General features: G+C 36.5%; 2 protein-coding genes across 2 annotated transcripts; both read right to left on the bottom strand.

Moving 5' to 3' along the window:
• Nucleotides 1–9,516: 9,516 nt before the first annotated feature.
• Nucleotides 9,517–18,042, bottom strand: LOC107671499 (carboxypeptidase Z-like). The gene is made up of 11 exons (XM_016464426.1): nucleotides 17,860–18,042; nucleotides 17,097–17,126; nucleotides 15,303–15,677; nucleotides 14,799–15,014; nucleotides 13,791–14,026; nucleotides 12,025–12,186; nucleotides 11,596–11,757; nucleotides 11,381–11,516; nucleotides 11,027–11,034; nucleotides 10,017–10,152; nucleotides 9,517–9,904 (listed from the first exon to the last, which is right to left on the bottom strand). The coding sequence occupies exons 1-11, from the start codon at nucleotides 17,999–18,001 to the stop codon at nucleotides 9,558–9,560; spliced, it is 1,950 nt and encodes a 649-aa protein (XP_016319912.1). The 5' UTR covers nucleotides 18,002–18,042; the 3' UTR covers nucleotides 9,517–9,557.
• Nucleotides 18,043–20,028: 1,986 nt separating this feature from the next.
• On the bottom strand, nucleotides 20,029–22,617 carry LOC107671586 (G-protein coupled receptor 26-like). Its single transcript, XM_016464502.1, has 3 exons — nucleotides 21,625–22,617; nucleotides 21,426–21,539; nucleotides 20,029–20,533 (listed from the first exon to the last, which is right to left on the bottom strand). The coding sequence occupies exons 1-3, from the start codon at nucleotides 22,293–22,295 to the stop codon at nucleotides 20,272–20,274; spliced, it is 1,047 nt and encodes a 348-aa protein (XP_016319988.1). The 5' UTR covers nucleotides 22,296–22,617; the 3' UTR covers nucleotides 20,029–20,271.
• Between the last annotated feature and the right edge of the window lie 258 nt (nucleotides 22,618–22,875).

Genomic DNA, 22,875 nt, shown 5'->3' with positions numbered 1-22,875 from the left:
TGTGTTGTATGACCTGTGAACGTCATGCCTCTACAGCCAAAATCAAATAAAACAATACCCACATTGCTGAGAAATCAGAGAAATTTCACTAAGCACTGTTGATGGCCATTGTGATTTAAGGATGTGTAACCACCAGTGTGTTTTTGACTAAATTGACTTGCACACACATACACATATACACACATATACACCACCCGAAACCATCACACGCACCTCTTGCTCTCTTTTGTGTTGGACACAGTAACATAACAAAGCCTTGGCATAACTAAATCTGTCTCAGTTAAGCCTCAGGAGGTTTGAACAATACAAGACCAGTGTGTGTGGTCAGAACCATGTTGTTCTATTTCTATTCGTGGTTGTATTAAACACACATCTGTGCAAGTGACCGTTTTCATCTACAGGTGCTTGTATGTGTTTCCATACTTAAGCTTGACAACACCGTTTTGACAGAAAGCGAGCTGTGAATTTAACACTTTAATTAGTTAATTAATTTATGTAAATTAGGGTAACCAGACACCACTGTTTTTTGGGGACAGACCTGATTTTTGGTGTCCAATTGTGTAGTGATTATTTTCATTAACTGAGGGGGCTGCAAGCCACACTCATTACTTGGGTCAAGTGCCTCTACTTTATGAAGAACTTTGCCTGGATGAGAGCAGAGCGCTATTACCATCAATTATCAAAAGAGATACTGTTTTCGATTTCAAAGTAGTCACACATATTCATGTTATATTATAATACTGTTTGCATGTACTGTATAACAGGACCAGAACATGGCATGGGATTCATTGTTTTGCACACAATTTTAACGAAATTCAAGCTTAAAATAACGTTAAATAACCCACATATTAGTGCAGTCAATTCTAGCCACATGCACAGAGTTCAGGGAGCTTGACTTTACAACAGGAAGAATCGCTGACAACTCTGTCTGGTCCGCAAACTACTTTTCATATAACTCCTCCCTGAACTTCCCGCTGCCCTGTATCTTGCTCTCTCATTGACTGTAGGTCATCGCCGATGTATGTTTCAGTCAGAACTCATTTCACACAGCAGGATTTCGAATCGCCGACAGGTCCAGATATTTAGCATGCCAAATATCGAGGCGCCAGCGATTCTAGATCATGTCTTTGATAATTCACACTGCATGATTGTCACTCGCGTGAACGAGCACCAATTTGCCTCCGATTACGGGCATTTGTCGGCGATTTCGCAAAACCTGTCGGCGAGTGAAAATCGGGACTAAAATCGTGCAGTGTGAACTTGGCGTTAGGCTTTTACAGAGTAGAAGCCCATCACACCAGAATGCCACCATTTAATGTAGGCCTATGCAGATTCATAAATATGCTAACTAGTCCCCGACCTCCACTCAATCACACTAGCATGGACCTGCTCCACTTTCACTCAATTAACCCTCTGGTATTGTTCATTTGGGAGTCACACTTGTGTTGTTCACAGTCAAAACATGGTTTGTCTTTAAGCATATTAAAAACACCAGACAAACATGTAAACAACATTAAAAACTTGATTTTTACCACAGGGGGTCTTTAACTTTTGACAGGAATTAAGACGAGGCTGTGAGGGATAGAAGTCAAAGTCCCTTTAAGGCAAGTCATTTCAGTTGGCGGCCATCTTTGAACCGTCTCTCAGGCCGCTATATTCAGTCATGCAAATACAGCTCCTGTCTCTTTGAATGGGAAAACATTAAATTCTCCAAAGCTCTCTCACCAAGCGTACGATTTAATTTCATATTTTAATTCACCAATGAAATCTGACAACAACTGTCTCATAAATTTAGTTTAAAAAGAAACACTCAAAAAGTGTTAAAAAAGCCTATTTTTCAGACTAGACCAGCCAGTGTGCATGTACGCTTTTCAAAAGCATGCGTTCTCCCATTCATAAGTAATATGATTGCGTCTTTGTATATCTAGAGTTTCTGATACTGTTTTGAACAGTTTTGAAAGTTGTGAGTTATGAAAATTATGTGACCTCTCTTGTTACCTAAAGTTTATCCCTCACAGCCTTGATTTATATGATTAATTGTGACTATCAGCATGTCTTTCCATCCATTGAAATTCTAATCAATTAACAGGCATAATTAGAACACTTGTCTCTCAGCATGAATTTGTATTTGTGTGCAAGTTTCTACGTGTCTTGCTTCTGCTGACCAGCATGTATTAGCATTAGCTCTGCATCAGAGCTCAGCAGGACCTTCACTGACGCTGAGAGAGGGAGAGAGGGGACCCAGAGAGAGACAGAGAAGGCCCCTGTAATTACTGCCACTGAGCAGCAGGACTCAATTGAAGATGACACTAGACCTTTACTACAAAATCAAGTGCTGTTTTTGCAAATTATGCTGGTTTGGCTGAACACAATGAATCAGACCCATTGAGACTTAAATCATTCACAAAGTGCAAAGGGCTCGCCTTCTGCAAACTCTGCCCTGAACAATGGCCACTTTTCTTTTCTTTTTCTCCTTTTACACAGGGTGGGTAGAGAGTTTTCGGACGTTGAACAAACCGCGTCTGAGTGACTGGAGTTAGGAAAGCTACTGTGATGTGAGGAATTCGGGGTCAGATCCAGACTTTTCAACATTTGCTTGTACAGAGAATAATGTCCTTGCTCAGGGGGATTAAAATGAAAAAGAAAACAAATGACACATATTTGCTTATTTATATAAATATCCAAAAGTCACATATTTAATTAACATATTTAATAACAAATCAAAAATGTAAAGAATAAATATTGTCATTTCATATTTAATTTCTAAAGCTGAATCAAAGCCAGTTTGCTTGTGAGATATTGCTTATTTCTGTCTTATGATATGAATAAAACATGCTATGTTTATGTGTTAATATTCTCGATGTATGTCTAAAATATTTTTTATGTTTATCTACTATAACTTTTTTAATGACTTTTGTACATGTGAGTGGTTTCAAACACATACTATTGCATGACTGGCCTATAATTCAAAATATTCACTGAGCTGTAGTGAGTTCTGACTTTCTACCTGTAAGCAAACAGACATTAATTCAACATGGCAGCCGTGGGATGGCCTCTGCAACTTTCTCAGCCTCCCCAAGTAATTGGTGACCCCTGAACTCTGGCTCACATGGGGGAGCAAGTGTGTGCATGTGTGTGAGAGAGAGAGAGGGAGAGAGAGAGAGAGAGATTTTGAGCTCTCTGTATAACCGTCATGCACAGCTTTTTCAATAGCACATAAGTAATCTAAGTCTACTGTGTAAATTTCAACAAACCTAACAAAAGTTGTACTAACGTTTGGGTCACACTTTATTTTAAGGTTAAATTCTCGCTATTAACAAACCATTAACTACGACTTTAGCCTTAATAAACTCCTAATCTGCTGCTTATTAATAACTAACTTATTACTAACGTAAGGTAGTTGTTAAGTTTATGTATTGGGCACGATTAGGGATGTAGAATACAGAATATATACAGGAGGATATACAGAATATGTGCTTTGTAAGTACTAATAAACAGCCAATATGTTAATAATAGGCAACTAGTTAATAGTGAGAATTGGTCCCTATACTAAAGTGTTACCAAAGTTTGCTATTATTAGATTATCAGCTAGTTTGGTGTGTTAATGTATGTCTAACTTCAATGAAAATATTTGACACTTTCCATGAATAGAGGGGAAAAAAAGAGCCTGAAACTTAAATAATTTTTTTTTCTCACTCATGCTTTTCAACAAATTAGTAGTGAAAAGAGGTGCTTAACCCTTAAAAATGTTAACTGTAAACCTCAGGAGCTCATACATAAAAAACTATTTCAAAATTATATAGAGCCTATTTTCTTTTCTCTTCACTTAATGTAAGGTTTGCATTTTTAGCAGCCTTTTTATTTACTTTATTTTTTTTAAATAAAACAATTTATGGGGCTATGCTAATTGTATTGTAAGACAATAACCTATTCCCCTCATAAATAAATAAATAAAAATATCACAAATGAAGAAAAAGCAGGCTCCAATGAAGCAAAGAAAATTAGATTTTACTCAAAGAAACCAACAAAGGTAAGAAGAAGATAATTTTTACCAGTCTTGCTCAACCTACTGTTTAGAAACCCATGTATAGGCACTATATTAAATGACCATTTTTTTCTCAGAAAAAAATAATCAGATGGATGGTTTGTTATAAGCTGATAAATGGAAAGCTAAGTCTAAGCTAACTCAGTTACGCATTGGTCTGGTTATTGTCTTATTCTGTCATGTAAGAACACAATCATGCGTACAGAGTACTCAGTACTCAGTAACTTTCATACAGCAAACAACAGTTCATATTACAACTGGCTGATTTTAGAGCACCACAGTCGTTTTCTCTCAGGTGCACCAACTACTGAGCTCAACAGAGAGTGAATGACAGGACCAGTGCCATTGTCTGTCAGACTTTAGCATAAGCAAGTTAGCGCTGATCTGTCTGAGCTGCTTATAGTGCACTACACTCTCACTGTCGCTTTATGCTGTACAAATCAATTTGTCTCCACTGATGGAAAATAATTGCAAAGCAAACAAATTATCTCTGCCACATTGAGCACACCTCACCGCCGGGAAAGAGAGAATGAAGAAAGCAGGAGAGCAAGAGAGCTCTTTTACATGGATGCATAGGCCTAAACCACGGATTCCATGCTGACATGTTCCAACTGAAGCTGCATTGTTTATGTACACTCTTAAAAATAAAGGTGCTTCACGATGCCATAGAAGAACCTTTTTGTCTAAATGGTTCCATAAAGAACCTTTAACATCTGAAGAACCTTTCTGTTTGACAAAAGGTTCTTTGTGGCGAAAGAAGGTTCTTCAGATTATAAAAAGGTAAGAAAGAGATGGTTCTTTAAAGAACCTTTGACTGAATGGTTCTTTGTGGAACCAAAAATGGTTCTTCTATGGCATCGCTTGAAGAACCTTTTGAAGCACCTTTATTTTTAAGAGTGTACTGTGCCTCCAATTATGGGGAAAGCATCCAAGGAAGGGTTTGAATTGCGTGCAAATCTAATGGGAAAATAAAAACTGAGAAAGCAGAGATTAATCTAAAGTTGGAGGAAAGGGGAAAGAGAAAAATGAGAGTTGATATCCTCACTGAGTGCTAGAAAAAGAGAAAGAAAGAAAGAAAGAGATAATTACAGATGACCAGTGTTGGGGAAAGTTACTTTAATTTATGTAACTTGCGTTACTTGTAATATATTACCCCCAACACTGCAGATGACATAGGAAATCGAGCAAAAAAGTATTTTATTCTGTTAGAAAACATCTCAGAGACGAGCATGTGACAAACTGCCAGTAAATGGGAATGACCCATTTAGCTTGAGGATAAATGTGCAAACATTTAGTTCATTAGTTTTCTGGATGAATCATTTGCGGTCTCAGCTCTTACAAAGAGGTTTTATTTAAGAAGCCACTCTATCATAAGGATGAACTGTGGGATGAAAAAAAACTAAGCTATAGAGTTCTTGCAGAGTGGTCCATTATTATTATATTACATCAATATAATTATGAAGAAGTTAATGTTATGCTTTTTTTTTATTGTCTTTCATTCACATTTAGATGGCCTTCCATTACAGAATATGTAGGAAATTTTGTTTCAATATTGAAAGCAAAGTAATAATTTGAGCACAATGATTAATTCCAAACTCGCTAACTTTTTGTGCCAAATGTTATATTTTTCCATCTATCTATCTATCTATCTATCTATCTATCTATCTATCTATCTATCTATCTATCTATCTATCTAAATGCAAGCGGGGTCTATCTATCTATCTATCTATCTATCTGTGTGTGTGTATATATATATACATGCACACACACACACACACACACACAGATATATATATATATATATATAAACCTAGACCAAGGTTTATGCACGGGAAAGTCGTGATGGAAAAGTATTAACTAAATATGTTTAAAATTTGTCTTTAAAAACGTGTGCTGTAAGAATGAGTAAAAAGTAAGCAAGACCTGCCAAAGCCACAAATAGATGTTAAAGTATATGTACCAAATCTTGACACGCATATGGAGACAAGCATCTTGTAAGGCCAAATGTTGCAAAAATATGCAGCAAATCTTACCACCATGTTGCTTTTTTGTGATGGCAGTACAGGGGGTGCCACATGTTCAAATGTCTTTCTTTTGTTCTGATGACAAAGTCTAATTCAGAGGTGAAGTACATAGGCTATGTAATTATTCCTGAGGGTGTGCTGTCAGACTACTAAGTGTAACTAAAAACCCTTGAAGATGAACTGGCTGCAGGAAAGACGTGCAGTGACTGTAGACTGCAGAACTTGACAAAGCAGTGTGAAAAGGCACTTACAGAGGCGCCTTTGCTGTTATACTTTGACCCCTCTCAGATTATTCTTCAGGCTAATGTGTCAAAATTGTTTGCTGCAATAAGGACGGGCAGTGTGATATGCATCCAGGGCACTTACAGCTGCGAGTTATGATGTTTGCTGAATATAAAATTCCATCAGCTTGTGTTTGGAGGATGTGTAGTGATGCAGTCATATTACAGGCCATTACAGACTTACTTTACAAAGCCACTGGGACAGACACCTGCTCAGCTGTAAAGAATACTGCTGCAGCTGCCGTGTTACGACATCAGTTGTACTTCACAATTTACTTCTTAGTAGTAAAATTACAGTACCACTATAATTGACACGATGAACCCTGTATCAAGGGTTATATAATTTACAAAAATCTACATGTTTATATATGCATATGGATATGCATGTACATGACATCTATGTCCAAAAATGTATTCCAAATACATAAACAAACAGTACATATTTGTATGGGCTAGATACATATATTAACATATGAAATTGTTCCAAATTCTAGGTTTCATATGTTTTTACTTCATCTAAAATCATATTTCTGGTATTAATTGGATACCCATGTTGTGTAGATATCTGTGTCAGCATCAGCCATATAAAATTCTTATCAATTAACTACCAGTTTAAAAACCTACATTTCTAAGTTTAAACTTGCGACATTGCCAGCGTTTAAGGAAAGCATTTTACAGCAACCAAAATACATTCAACAGGGGTTATGTGCAACAGACTTCCGTATTCTGTTAACCGGGTCTCATCGCTTCCGGTTCAAGCGTTTTGCATATGCTTAGTTAAATATGAAGCAGTTTTACTCAAGATGCCTTCAAAGTAGATACCAGTGATGATCATAACCAATGTCCATCACATATGCGGACTGATATCTAAAAGTTTTTTTAAATTTTTATTCTTTTCACATTTAGATATAAAAATTGAATAAAACGTCAACAATAAAAACAGCTAGCTAGTTTAACTGATTATCTTAAAAGTCCATAGATATCGCTATTATTTAAAACGGCTGTTAACACGTTCTCTGACAAGCGGAAGCAATTAGACCTGTTTTCCGGGTTTGGTCAGTTGATGTTCGACATATACAGGTGCATCTCAATAAATTAGAATGTCGTGGACAACGACTTAAACTACTTCAGTCTGTGTGCATTGAATTTATTTAATACACGAGTTTCACAATTTGAGTTGAATTACTGAAATAAATGAACTTTTCCACGACATTCTAATTTATTGAGATGCACCTGTATATTATACCCTACTCAAACCAAATATGTACTCTGCAGCAGCCTGCACTTGTCCTGGACATTAAAGTTAGATAGAGCTGAAATTCAACATTATACAGACTTTGTTGCCATCTAGTGGTTCGAGAAAGAAAGCATTCTAACAGTATAAAGTATTCAGGCCAAGATTTGCTTAATACTACATTTGTAAGTTAAAAAAACAAACAAACATGACCTGAATACCACAACAGAAAAAAAAAAAAACACTGAATACTACAACAGAAACTTTGAATAACACTTATTGTTATAGCCTACATTGTATGAATCGAGCCACAGCAGTGTATGTAATGGTAGGCTACTCCGTAATTTGTATAATTTGAAAGAAAATATTTACTCAATATTTAAAATGTAATTACCACCATCACAATGTGATTTTTCATGTTTGGGTGAACTATCCCTTAAATTTTTTTATTATCTTCTTGCTGCAATTAGAAATTCCAGTTCTAATGTACACTGAATGGAATGTTTTTAAAAAATCAGAAATTGCAGAGAAGTTTGTTGTTTTATTTATCTTGCACACCTGATGTTCAGTCCATGTTTCAAGGACTATATATCAGCAAAAAAAGGGGAAAGACACCTTAATTGTTATTATGGCTTAATTAAAACAGTACATTTACCAATTTGATGACAGCCTTAAAGGCACTGAACATCCCTGATGTGCTAGAAAAAGATTAATACATATACAAACGTGCCCTGATAACAGATAACAGACTGTAAAACCACAGCAATGCTATCATTTACTATTTATTATGCAATGCTATCCATCCTATGTCTAGCTGCCAAACTTCAGAATCAGAATAAGCTGTTTATAGCTGCAGTTGGGGGATTTGATCTAGTGCTGGATAAAAATAATAGAGAAAACAATAAATCTTTCTCTTACCTGTACAGGTGATACTATTATATCAGCCTAAAACACACTAAGTTTGGAATAATTCTTTTTTTTTATAAGTCTCTTATGCTCACCAAAGCAATTTATTAAATAATAATAATAATAATAATATTGTGAAATATTACTACAATTAAAATAATTGTTAATGTAATATATAAATGTAATATATTTTAAATTGTAATTTATTCTTGTGATGGCAAATCTGAATTTTCAGCATCATTACTCCGGTCTTTAGTGCCACATGATCTTTCAGAACTCATTCTAATATGCTGATTGGGTGCTCAAGAAACACTTATTCAGTGTTAAAAACAGTTTGTTGCTGTATAATATTTGTGTGGAAAACTTTAAAAAGTTTAGGGTAAGTAAAAAAAAAAAAAAAGAAGGAGAAAAAAACTTTTATTCATCAAGGATGCTTTATAATGTTACAAAAGATTTATTTTTCAAATGCATGCTGTTCTTTTGAACTTTCTATTCATCAAAGAATCCTTTAAAAAACATATTATAGATCTCACAAAAATATTAAGCAGCAAAATGTTTTCAACAATGCTAATGCTAATACTAAAAAAAAACATTATTAATAATAATTGATAATATTAGAATGATTATTAATGATCATATTGGAGGGATTTATAAAGGATCATGTGACACTGAAGACTGGAGTAATGATGCTAAAAATGTAGCTTTGCATCACAAGGAATAAATTACGTTTTAAATATTAAAATAGAACAGTTATATTGAACTGTAATATTTCTTTACAATTTTACTGTATTTTTTATCAAATAAATGCAGCCTTGGTGAACATAAGAGACTTCTTTCAAAAAAAGTACTTATTTCAAACTTATGATGGTAGTCTATAAAATGCAACAGCAGTAAAGCCTTTACCATGCCCAGTGGTTAGCTGCACATTTTGCATGTCATAAGGAGATAATGTTATCATCACAATGACCATAATCAAGTAAGGCCTACACTCTTAAAAATAAAGGTGCTTCACGATGCCATCAAACAGTTAGGTATCAGGTTGCTTTCCAATGGTGTCCGGAGGGCCCCTAGTAGTTCCGCAGGAGCCAGGTAGGTGCAGATATGCCTAACTGGCTGAAATAAGCCCACCACCAGGGCTTCTCAGTCCTCTCCTCCCCATTCTCTCCCAGCTCCCTCTGGCTGGACTGCTCAAACTGATTAAATGGGTCAAAACGCTCATAGTTGTCCAGCTCAGGGATGTTAAAGTAGTCAAGAGAGGGTTCTCGTGGGACCTTCTTCAGCACAAAGTCCACCCGGCCCACCAGTGTTTTCCTTGGCAGATGAATGCGCTTAGATACTTTAGAGTAGCCGGAGGCAGCAGCAGTCACAATGTGGACACCTGGATTCAACAGTCTCCAGTAATCACCATCCTCAGCTATAGAGAGAGACAGAGGCTACAGCAACACTCATTTACATCTGCATGACTCATTTCAGGTCTCGAGGTTTGTAAAAGTGCGACTTTATATGACTTTATTATAAATAGTTACCGGAAGTGATGTCATGTCGCATCCCTCTAACAGATATCGTAGCTCCTTTTATGCCATTTCCATGTTCATCCTTCACAATGCCCTTTATACCTCTGTGGACCTGCAAGTAATTTGACAACTCAGAGTGATGAAGGTACTATTAAAAAGGTTGAAAAAAGTTGAGGAATGTAATACAGTATAAATATGAAAAAAATAAGGTCAATTCCAGGCATAATAACATTTAGCCAAGCCAAGTCACCCTGTGAAAAAAAACAGTAAAAATGTAACTAACAAATATCATCATACCTCCATAGTTAATTGATTACATAAGGAATTGCAAACATATTTTGTATTACAAGTTTTCCAAAATGATACGTTAAAAATGCTAATTAGGCATTATCTAATTAAATATGCACTAATTTGCAGAAACTCTGCAGAAATATAAATATTGGATCAAAGCTAGGTTTCAAATTATTGTTGCTTTCATTGACAAATTAGAGTCAAAAGTTTTTAAAGATTTTGGATTTTGGATATCTCTTTTTATCACTCCATAAATCAGAAAATACTGTCAACACCCAGGGGAAAAATACATTTTCAGCATGCTTTTAGGTATAAAATGTTGTATAAAATCAAGTGAATAATATCACAAACCCCACTGTAAAAAAAAACCTTCAGAATATAGATATGAAATAAACTGGAACTGCTACTAAAATGGAGATTTCTTACTAAATGCAAGGGGGAAAACATTTTGAGATTGTATTTCGATTGTATTACAAACACTTAAAAGTGTATTTTGGATTTTTTTTCCCCCACTAGTCTGAATTAACAACATGTTATGAAAAGCCAAAACGCCTAAAATCACTCAATTGAACAGTGCATCAAAAGACAATGTATAGTGTCTTGTCTAAAGTTAAATAATTAAATAGCACAGAACACATGCAAATCATTAACTGCTGTTCTTCATTTGTGCTTCAGTACAGACGTGACGTAATGACGCAGTGCCAATGCTCGAATTTCCCGTGAAAACCTACCCGAACCACTCAAATGAGAAAACATTATTATAAGCTAACCGTTGTGAATCGGGCTAAAGTAAGGCAATAGTTTTGAACACTGGCTGGTTATGTACTTGCTCAAATATTGATTTCAGATCATTTTTAACCAAAAAAAGTTACGGACTGCAGCTTTAATTAGGCCTCAAATGCACCATGATCAACATCAGGGTCGTCCTTAGGGAGTGCAACTTGTGCGGTCGCACCGGGCCCCGCGCTTGAGGGGGCCCCGTGGCGAACGGACCGGAACGCGGATCACCGCGGATCACCGGGCCTCACGTCAGCTAAGGACGGCCCTGATCAACATGGTCTTCTTTATTTAACAAAAGTGTTTACCTCCAGCAAAGCTATACCACTGTGCTCCATTGGTTATCCCTCCTTTATTGGCAAATGAGGCTCCACATCTCTCTGTGTCATTGTTGGACATAGTGGCATGGGCATCTGCATATGTCCTAGCCAACTGCCTAAAAATCTACAAACACCAAATGACTCACAAAATGAAGTAAGTGCAAAAGAATTAAGTGCTGGTTGAGGAACATTCATTTACTCACTTGTTCATCTGGTGTGGGAGAGTACATCCTATCTTCTTGTGGGTGTTTAGAGAGGTCAAAAGGGTATGAGATGACCAGTTCTCCACCATGAAGACTGGCAGATATAACGAAAGGAAAGGATCTTATCCACTTCATTACAGCATAGGTCTCTGGTGCAACTTCCTGGAAAAAATGTGTGAGTTATGAATAAAATAAATAAACATGTAATTATATGTAAAAAAAAATAATAATTTTTTAAATGTCCAAAATTTCTAAGTTTCTCTATGCTTTCCTCTAAATCATATTCTATTTGATTTTTCATTCCAGAGTAACATGGGTTTTCCGAATTTCCAAAGGTTATTCAGATATTCACACAGAACATGAATCGAGTGTATTTTTTGTTGCACAGCTGTATGTTTGATAGAAATGGCTGTGCATTCCTACTTCTACCTTATTTAACCAATAAGACTCAGGGATTGGGATGTGGTCACTACGGAAATGTCTGAAGCGACGGCGATTGTAGAAGATGGAGGTGAGGTCAGGGAAGTTGCGGTTCAGATCGAGATTCTGTGCATTGGCCCGACCGCTGGTCCACCCGTTGTACTCATGACCCTAAATGTAACAAATCTCATCAGTCAAAAACCATGGACAAATTTGAACAGGGTTTCAAAAAGAGTCACTAAATATTTAAAGGTATAGCTCACCCAAGCATGAAAATTCTGTCATCATTTACTCACCCCCATGTCATTCCAAACTTGTATGGCTCTTCAGTGCAATGTAAAGGAAGATATTTTTTAAGAATGTTGGTAAGCAAGCAGTTTTAGTTCCCATTGACTTCCATCATATGGGCAAAACCACCATGGAAGTCAAAGGGCAAAATTAAGAAAGAAATGCATACAGGTTTGGAACAACATGTGGTTGAGTAAATGATGACAGAACTTTCAATTTTGAGCACATACAAATTACTCTTTTGTAAGTCGCATGTAAAATAGGGCTGTCAAAAAAAATTTGAATTTCGAATATTCGTCGAATTTAAAATAAAAATCTACATTCGAATGCAAAAACGTTGCATTCGAATTGTAGGTGTGCGTTAAGGAGGCAGCCTTATTAGTGGCGCACAAGATGCGATGACGATGTAGGTCATAACATGTAGTTGTTGTTTTTTTGCTGTTTGGCTTAGTGTTATGTTAGATTTGGATAAAAGCGTCTGCTAAATGACTAAAAGTAAAAAGTAAAAGTAAGGTGTCGTTGCATTAGAATGTTTTTGTTAGTCTATTCGTGGGCCAGATTTGAGGATCCCTGGCCTATCCAGTTGAAGCCACTAGATGCGGCGCTGCTGCGTTGTTCATTAAGTACAAAATTCAAATTTAGTTTTTCAGGCATTTTTTTACAGCCCTAATGTAAAACATTTGCTACACATCAAGTTTAACACATTGGATGGATCAGAAAGTCAAAATGAAGTCAAACATTAAGAAAGAATGTCAAAAAGAGGGCAAGTGTTAAAAGACTACAGATTGTAAATGAAAATAAATCAATAAAAAGACATAAAACATCAGAACCAGGCAAAGTTATGTCTGTTAGTGGTAAATGAATGGACCAACACGGTTTTATCCTCTTATTTAAGATTCAATTCATTTTTATGTTATCTAATCTAACATAATTTGGTGGGATTCTTTTCATATTTTATAAATAAACAAACAATTGTTACTAATTATAAAAATATAAAAGATTATTTAAATTTTATTGATTAAATAAACTGTCTTACAATTGTTTCCAACACAACCCATTATATTCTTCAACATCACCCGTGGTGATCAGTATACGTTTTAGAGGATTTAGATTAATCTACTATTAGTTTTGCAAGATAATGTTACTGCTGTGTTATATGACAAAGAAAATGCGAACAATTGTCTATTAGAGTGGTTAGTCAAGGCCTCCCTCTACCAGTTGTCTTTTTCAGTTCATAGCTGTATCACTGGACCAATTGTACCTTTTTATGCTTGTTTTGTTATGGTTTTTATATCATAGGCAGTTAAAAAAAACTGTCTCAACAATGAAACAATTGTTCTACAGTAGCAAGGGCTGTGGTTTGCCTGACATGGACTTCCTCCGAGGTCTGACCTGTTCCGGAGGACACTCTCTGGTGCAGGGAGCTTGGTATGGTCAGTCAGCCAACAAACAGACAGGCAGACAGACTCAGACAACAAAATATTTACTTCCTGGTAGATGTTTTCGGGGTCGTTCCTATCGGCTACCTCAGAAGCGGCAATCTCATAGCCGTCAGGATTCATGGAGGGTAGGATATGGATGCGTGTGGTGTTGATGATGGTCTGAATTCGCTCATTGCCCAGCAGATATTCAGAACACAGATACTGAGCCAGGTAAATCAGCAGCTGCCTGCCGAGAACCTCGTTTCCATGCATGTTCCCAATTAATTTGATCTCTGGCTCCACTAGAGGGCAGTGAAGAAACAAATGCTGAATTTAGAACTGTTTATTACACTTACTGGTGTGTATGGCAGAAATAACAAGAAAAGTATGCTGTATGACATTACAAGTTAAAACCAAGGAGGTCGAATAGGTGTTTTTCACAGTTCTTTTGTAAAAACTAGTATTACAATATACACTACCATTCAAAGGTTTATTGTCAGTCTTTTTTAAAGGGTTTTCTTACCAAGACTGCATATATAATTTAATAATAATTTAATAATTAATTTGTAATTTAATTTAATAATTTAATATCTGATCAAAAACAGTAAACTGTAATATTGCTGAATATTATTACAATCTTCGAGTTTTCTGTGTTCATATATTCTAAAATATAATTTATTCCTGTGATGGCAAAGCTGAATTTTCTCTTCAGTGTCATGCTATCCTTCAGAAATTATTCTAATATTCTGATTTGCTTCTCAAGAAACATTTCCTATTATTATGAATGTTGAAAACGGTTGTGATGCTTAATATTTTTGTGTAAACATTATACATTACATTTTTTCAGTATTCTTTGATTAACAGAAAGTTCAAAAGGCATTTCTTTGAAATATTTGTAACACAGAAAGTTCAAAAGGCATTTCTTTGAAATAGAAATAATTTGTAACATTATAAATGTCTTTACTTTCACTTTTCATCAATTTAATGCATCCTTGCTGAATAAAAGTATTAATTTTGTTACATAAAAATTACTAACCCCAAACTTTTTCTAACAATAATGTTCCTCATACTCACATAGCTCATGCTGTCCAGGGTTATTGGAGAATTCAATAGCCAGCAAGTCTTTTCCTTCCACACTGCGCCCAATGCTATACGTTTGTGAGATATGAGAGCATTTTGATGCTGTCTTCTTCAGGATGCTGTACATCTGAGAGTTGGTGTGGTAAGTGAACTGAATGATAGTGAAAATACCACCATCAGATATGTTGGCAAAGGCCACTTCCTGCTTTTCTGAGGGGAGAAAAGTACGTGAAAATGTTATAGATTTTAAGTATGTCATTTAATCCATATCCCTGAAGATAATAAAACATCATGAAGTTATGAAAGTCAACCTATTTAACATCTTCACAACTCTTGGGATGATCTGCATTTAGGTGATTTTTATGTGAATTTCATTAAATAAATATGTAATAATTAATAATTAAATAATACTTTTTAAGTATAAATTAAGCATTTAAGCCTATTAGTTAATCATTTATATTAACTCTAATTTTACTTTAATTTCTTCACAACTCTTACCTCTTAACTCTGACAATGGGTCATAACAGCCCTCTTCATCGCCAACAAAGAATCGGTCACAGTCCAGAAAGTAAGGCCATGCCATTTGGATGGCCTCAAAGGCATGAATACAGCTCTTTTTCACCATTTCACACGAGCTGCGGCACGGCTTCATTAGCTTGTTGTCTTGACAACGGGGAGCCAACACTGAGCAGCCCAACAGACGGATGTCTGGAGAACACTCTCCATTCAGCAGGCCGTGAATCACGCTCAAGAGCAGGTACTCTGCACCCATCTCTAAATCCTGCCGTGAACGATGGCCCACGATGTTGGGGAATGTGGTGTGGCTGTAGGGCACATCCTGACAGTAACCAAGCACCATCTCCATACACTGCACTAGGGACGGGAGAGAAAGAAATGCATTTAGAAAAAATGTGTCACAGACAGTGTGGTCTAGCATTACTTTAATTTAATATGGAAACTGTAATAGTCAACGTTTATTATATCTGCTCCCAGTTCCTGGACTGGAACATTTTGTTGAATGTCATCTGCAGTGGAATGTTTTAATACAAAATTTTGAAGGGAGTGCCTCATGTATCAAATGTATGAATTATATTAGTTTCAAGAAAGAAATGCACAAACGCTTCACCTATTCAGCCTGTTTGTAACAGTTTAGTAATAAATGCAGTACCTCCTTACAATAACAGTATGTGACACTCATAATGAGTATTGCTTGTTTGAAGCAATAGTTTGCCAAAAAAAAAAAAAAAGCTGAAAATTTACCCTCAGGCCATCCAAGATGTAGATGAGTTTGTTGTTTCATAAGAACAGATTTAAATAAATTTAGCATTACATTACTTGCTCACCAATGGATCCTCTGCAGTGAATGGGTGCCATCATAATCCACATGACTCCAATCCATCAATTAACGTCTTGTAAAGCTAAAAGTGGTGTGTTTTTAAGAAACAAATGCATCAAGACTTTTTTTAAATTTCAAACCATTGCTTTCAGCTAAAATATGATCGGTCCTCTATAAAATTGCTTTCTTCAGTAAAAAACATATCAAGCACTGTTTACATGCGAAAACAGTCCAAAATGGTTCTAAACAAATATATTGGTGGATTTTGATGTGAGAGGACAACAAGGGATGGACTTTTTCACTGGAGGAAGCATTATTATGGATTATGGACTCATATTTTGGCCAGAAGTAACAGTTCAAAATGCCTTAATAATGTACGTATTTGTTTGTTACAAACACAGCTTTTTGTTTCACAAGACTGGTGGACTGGAGTAATGTGGATTACTGTAATGTTTTTATCAGCTGCTTGGACTCTCATTCTGACGGCACCCATTCACTGCAGATGATCCAATGATGAGCAAGTGATGTAATGATACATTTCTCCAAATCTGTTCCAACAAACTCATCTACATCTTGGCCTGATGGTAGTAAATTTTCATATTTGAGTGAACTATTCCTTTAATATAACACATTAATTAATTTGGCCCTTTTAAAGTAATGATAGACTGTACCTTTGTATATGCTATCTCAAATCATTCATTCATTTAGCCTAAGGTCTTTGAGAATATATCATGTCTTTCCCTTTCTACAGTGATGTATAGACAAGTCTCATCTTGCAGTGATGTTTGGTATTCAGAGTTCCTTTCTCCCCCATACCTTACAGGCTAGAGCTGTGAAACACTAGATGTTTTTGCAGTCTAAATTTTAGAAAACCAAGCAACAAGATATAACAATTGCATATTTGGTAGTCCGTAATCTGGCCCAGTATGCACAGCAGAATAAAATGAAAAACTTACGCCTCTCTTCTGCAGGTGTTCTGCATCTTCCTAAAAAAAATTACAAATAAATAAATTATTCACAGAGGATGTTTTGAAACCGTTGCAAACTCTGGTGTCTGAAGGCTAGATGGCAGTAGAGTACACAGTGGAAAGAAAGCCATCTTTCTGCTCGAATATTGTATAACAATTTCAAATCATCACACACTTGGGGCATGCATTTGTAAACAAGCAAAACATTTTTTGACCTCTGAGCATTTATATTGCCAATCAAACGTTTATACACACCCACTCATTCTTTATTAAACTATTTACATTTTTTTTTTTTTTTTTGCCAATATTAATATTTAAAACAAATATTTTTGCTTTTTAGTAGCCTAAAGCAACGACCCGTTGCCTAGATTACATTTCTGGGCATTCAACCAACCAGCTTCATAAGGTGCATCTTGGGATGCTTTCTAACCAGCAGGCTATTTAAAAGTGCTGTGAACTTTTTCGAGTAAAAAAATATACTGATATATGAGTAAAATCATATATTAATAATAATAATAATAATAATAATAATAGCAACAACAATAATAATTCATATTCGTCGAAATTTTAGGCATATAACTTTTAAGCATTTAAACATAAGACACATATTTAAAAAAATGTATTTAAGATCAGGAGAAACCTATTTCAACAGAGCGTTCAAGACTAAGTAGTGAAGCTATATTGTAAACCTCTGAGCATTAGTTAACTGTAGCCTACTAACGTTGGTGCAACACTGAATGAATAACGTTACCTATTGCTGCTTCTTCCGGAGTACATCTTCTTGGGACGCTCCAGCATGTCGCCAGTGAGCTTAAAAGTATTAAAACCGTGAGCATTTTGCTGTCCATAAACTGAATGATGTGGCAGTCGCTACGACGTACAAAGTTGATCATCTTCCGAAAAGTCCCGCTACCCCCATCGCTTAAAGGAGAGCCTGCACGAGCAGCGCTGCCAAATGATCAAATTACAGCAAAACGTTTCTCCGCGGTAGGCGGCCGCTCTTCTCCTGTGTCTGGGACCCACTGTAATTACAGTCCTTTAGGAAAGCCTGACTTCACATTTACCCCCTTTGTGGCATAGACTTAGTTCAAAACCACTGAGGGTTTTTTAATGTGAATTTCTTGTCATCTTCAAGAACTCCCAATCTCCCAGTGTGAGGTAAATTCCCTTGCCTGGATGGTTTTCAGAAAGGCCTGTGTCCACCTGGCTATATAAAGCCCCACTCTTCACTGTTTCAGACCAACATCTATGTAGCAGCCTATATGAGACATAGGAACTTAACACAATATGCAAAAAGCAGTAGGTTATTTGAATAATAATCCACTCATTATTCACTGGGGCTGTTATAAAGCTGATAAATGGAGCAGAATTGGCTCTTTTAAGTTTAAATTCTAGGACAAGAAGTTGTTCCTTTTGTTTTCAGTTGTATAGATTTTCTTGTTTGTTGTTAGTATGTCAGGTCAAAGAACACAGTGGTCAAAGGGCAATGCCGTGGATGTCTGGAAATGTGTTTACTACACACCTGCACATTTCTTTATGACTTTATCTTTATAAAATTCCAAACATACACTGTAAAAACTAACCATGAATGACTGATTCAAGCTGACTGTATTTCAATCGTCTGAATTGCTGCTGCTGTTGGTTATTGCTGTAGTTGTAGATTATTGCAGCTGCTGCAAGCAAGTACAGGAACTTGCTACTACCAATGCATACGGCGATACAGTGCTGTGAGTATTTAAGATATACTGCTGCCACATATAAAGCATATCAAATAACCCGTAGCAGATCTATACAGGTGGAGCTGGGGAAGGTGGAGGGTTTCAGAGGAACTCTGAAAGCGTGCTGCAAAATGCTCAAGTGGATGCTAACCAGCCATTTAAATGTAAAGCAGTAAGCTCATTGGCTGCATAAGCAGCATGAACCAATCAGCTTGTGCCAAGTCGTTTAACGTTGTGAATATCATCAGTTACATTAAAAACCCATCAGCCTGCGCCGTCTAGAGTTTCATGAAAGAACTTGGCATTTGGTTACACCAATTTGTAGAAAAAACTCTTTAACTGCATTTTAGTGTTAAAAAGCCGTGCACTTCAGTATGTCTTGGTATGATTGATGTTTCATAATATTTCTTTCACATCATGTGACTGTCAACTGTAATTTACTTCTAAAAGACATATAACTTCTACAAGATAAATTGCTGTTGCAACCAGAGTTTGCCAAATGGCAATTCGATGAGGTCAACAGATGAAAAGAATACAGAATCAAACAGAAACAGAATTTTTAAACAACAGGGCTAAATATCACCTTTCAGCATTACAACTCCTTGCCAAGACAACACTGGAGTGGCTTTAGAACAAGTTTTAATGACCCTGCGTGTCGAGCCAATGGCTGTACTTGGCAGAATAAAGTTCTTAATATGTAATTTTTTAATGACATGAGAGATGTAGGTTTGTCTTCATGCTATTTAATGTACTTTTATGGTTTGTTTGTGTGTGTGTGGTCCTGCTATTCCTCATGCTACAGGGACCAAGTGTCCCCACAAGGATAGTAAATATCAGTATTTTTTTTTTTTGTCTCCATGAGAAAAACAGTTTAAAAGTCATATAGAGTTTTTTGAAAATCAAAAAAATGCAGAAAGTTTTCTGTGAGGGGTAGGATTAGGGGTAGAGTTAGTGGAAGTGTCCCCCTCAAAAAAAAAAAAAGGTGCGTTCTGGACAGATTGGCCACTTTAGTACTGAATCAACCTACAGTAAACACATTAATTCACAACAAAACTAAATGTTATGGGATTAATCAGGTAGAATTAGCTCTTTAAAGTAAGTGCAGGTCATCACTTCTTAATGATAAATACCTTACTCTTCTACTATAATTTTATTTCAGAATGTACAATATAATACACATTACAGTACTATGTTGTGAATAAAGAGTCATACATTTATAGCAGATGAGTGTGCAAAACTTCATGGTCTGAACTCAATAAAAGAAAATCCAGTGATTGTCAAACATTTTGACCTACCATGGTTTTAACAGCCAGAAATGATACAGTGTACACACCATTATTTCAGAAATTATAGGCAGTTTGGTGTGGCATTTAGCCACTGACTAACCAGCCCAATGCTGAGCACATATTTTTGAGGGTGTCAGTTGTCAGCCTTTTTCACCTGCTCTAGTGACAGTTATCCTCCATCAGCTTGTTAACCCTTTGTGAGTAGCATTCATTTTCCAGGCCTGAGGGACTGCTGTGACCAGAAAGTGTGTATAAGTTCCGTCCCAAAATCCTGTTGCAAATTCCAAAAAGGGCCTTCTTATATTGTTGCCGTAAGAGGGAGTAGACGAAAGGGTCAGATGCAGCTTTGCTGTACACCAAGCACTTGCTCATGATCCCCCAATAACGAGCGATTTTTACTGAAGGAGCCAGTTCAGTCAGTCTAGGACAAAAGAATCATCTATATTAATAAAGAAACATTTAATATGGCACTGTATTGGAGGAATTGAACATTTATGACCATGCTGTAAACAAATGACAATAAATTGGTGTTTTCTAGCACCTAGTATAGTAGTCGGATTAATACAGAGGTTTATTTAAAAATCATTAAATAACAGGGCCTTCTTGCAACAAAGTGTATTTTTTCATAACAATGTTCAATAGCTTTATTGTATCCAGTGCTTTAAGGTATGTAAATATACATATATTGGTCTTCAAAAATAAACCCACTCTGAGAAATATTCACTGGGTTAAAAAATGTGACAACTAGCCCCAGTCTCTTTTGTACTATTATACAGTGCACTTACTATTGCGATTGAAGTACTGTCATATCTGTTTACATATGGAGAGTATGTGTAAATTATTACATATTATTAATTATTATGTATTATTATTACTCAAAGAAATATTCCCTTGAGTAGAAAAATGTGACAACTAGCCCTGGTCTTCCCTGTACTATTAGGCCTATGCATATAAAAACATACTATTGTTATTTAAATCATATCTGTTCTCATAAATCATAATAACTGTTCTCACTGCATCATGCTAAAAGTATTTGCAAAATGTTTACAATTATTTGTATTATTTTATGCGCTCCATTCTACTACATAAAGTAATTTAAATAATCACAATACTTATTACATTTTAAATAGGGTAACTTGCACTCTGTAACGTATTACATTTACAACACTGGTCTTGGTATTATTGATGTTTCATAATATTTCTTTCGCATCATGCGACTGTCAGCAAGAGAATACTGAATCAAACAGATAATTATTTGTATTATTTTATGCTCTCCTTCCATTCTACTAAAATGTATTGTCATAATGCAATACCGTGTTATGACATAGGGGGCGAAGCACAGGACGAACGACCCGATGAAAATGCAGATTTTCTTAGTGGCCCTCTGTCTCCTTTTCTTCTGCTCCAGTAAGCACCGTTGTTTTACACTAAAAGTTTCAAAGAACACGTCACGAATACTTATAATATGTACAACAATGTTGTAATCGTTGCTATATAATGTTTTAAATGTACCTCGGATGAATGTCGACAAGTAGTAAAATTGTCTGCACCATTATGACATCTATCCTCTTACAATGGAAGCGCGCCACTTGTAGCACTTTTAGGTAGGCAAAGCATAGGATGAAAAGAGAGAAGGCGAAGGTACACGCGTGGAAGACCGCGGTGAACACCATGAAGTGACCGCGGCACTCAGCATCTTCTCTCAGGTGCACGGTGCAAGACGCGTACGCGGGACTGTAATCGACCCAGGACAGCAGCAGAGCAGTGAGCGAGAATGCGAGCGAGTGAAGCCAGGCATAGCTGACCATTAGCGCGGCATTCTTGAGTCTCATTTTGCTGTGATAAGTCAAAGGAAAAACCACGGCTATCCAGCGGTCTATGCTGAGAGCTGCCATGCTCAACATCGTGTTGGCTGTCAGAAAAGTATCCATAAAGCTCACTATATAACAAAAGTGGTCGCCGAAAGGCTTTTGGTGTTTTACGACCCCAAGCAGGGTAGAAGGCATGTTGAGAACAGCGATGAGGATGTTGCAGAATGAGAGGTTCATGATGAAGATCGCTGGCACCTGTGCACGAACTTGTGCGCTGCAGGTGAAACATAGTAACACCAGCAAGTTCGCCACGAGTGACACCACTGCAATTACAACGATGAGTAATTCTAGAAATATATCCAATAAGTTCATGACTCTGTCCAAAGTCAATAGCAGCTGGTTTGTTGCAAGTTTTTGTCCGTGATCTCCCTTTGGGTCCTCGGTGGCTCATCTTTGCTGCTTTCCATTCTGCTTTGGTAAAAATGACGGCCGTTAACTGTCGGTCATTGTCGATGAGTGCTGTCCAGTGTGCTGAAGAGATCTTTGATTTGATTATCGTCGCATCATCACCTTTAATTGAACTGTCGTCCACATCGACGGAGTTAATATTTGTATGGTTTAAATTAGGCACCGTAATGCAAAACGTTCGACAGTAAGGTGCGAGCGCTCAGTTCGGAGCGCGTGCGCATGCGCATTGAATTCTTCTTCTCTGAGCGCTCCCGGCTCACGTGCAGCCAGTTTATTACATGTGACGTTTGCTTGACAAATTGCAGTTTGGCCAGTGGGAGAGATTGTTGATGGAAGAAGATATGAATTCTTTTAAGCCCAAGGAAGTTGCAAAAAAGTACAAGAATTCATGTTACCAAGTACCTTTTGCACTCTGTGACATTTAAAAATGAATATCCCAGAAAATACAGAAGCTTGATTATATACACAATAGCGAGAGAAAAAG

Source organism: Sinocyclocheilus anshuiensis, unplaced genomic scaffold (genome assembly GCF_001515605.1).
Source record: "Sinocyclocheilus anshuiensis isolate Anshui unplaced genomic scaffold, SAMN03320099.WGS_v1.1 scaffold145, whole genome shotgun sequence".
Taxonomy (NCBI): Eukaryota; Metazoa; Chordata; class Actinopteri; order Cypriniformes; family Cyprinidae; genus Sinocyclocheilus; species Sinocyclocheilus anshuiensis.
Note: the sequence above shows the minus strand (reverse complement) of the source record. Positions and strands in the feature narration are given on the sequence as shown.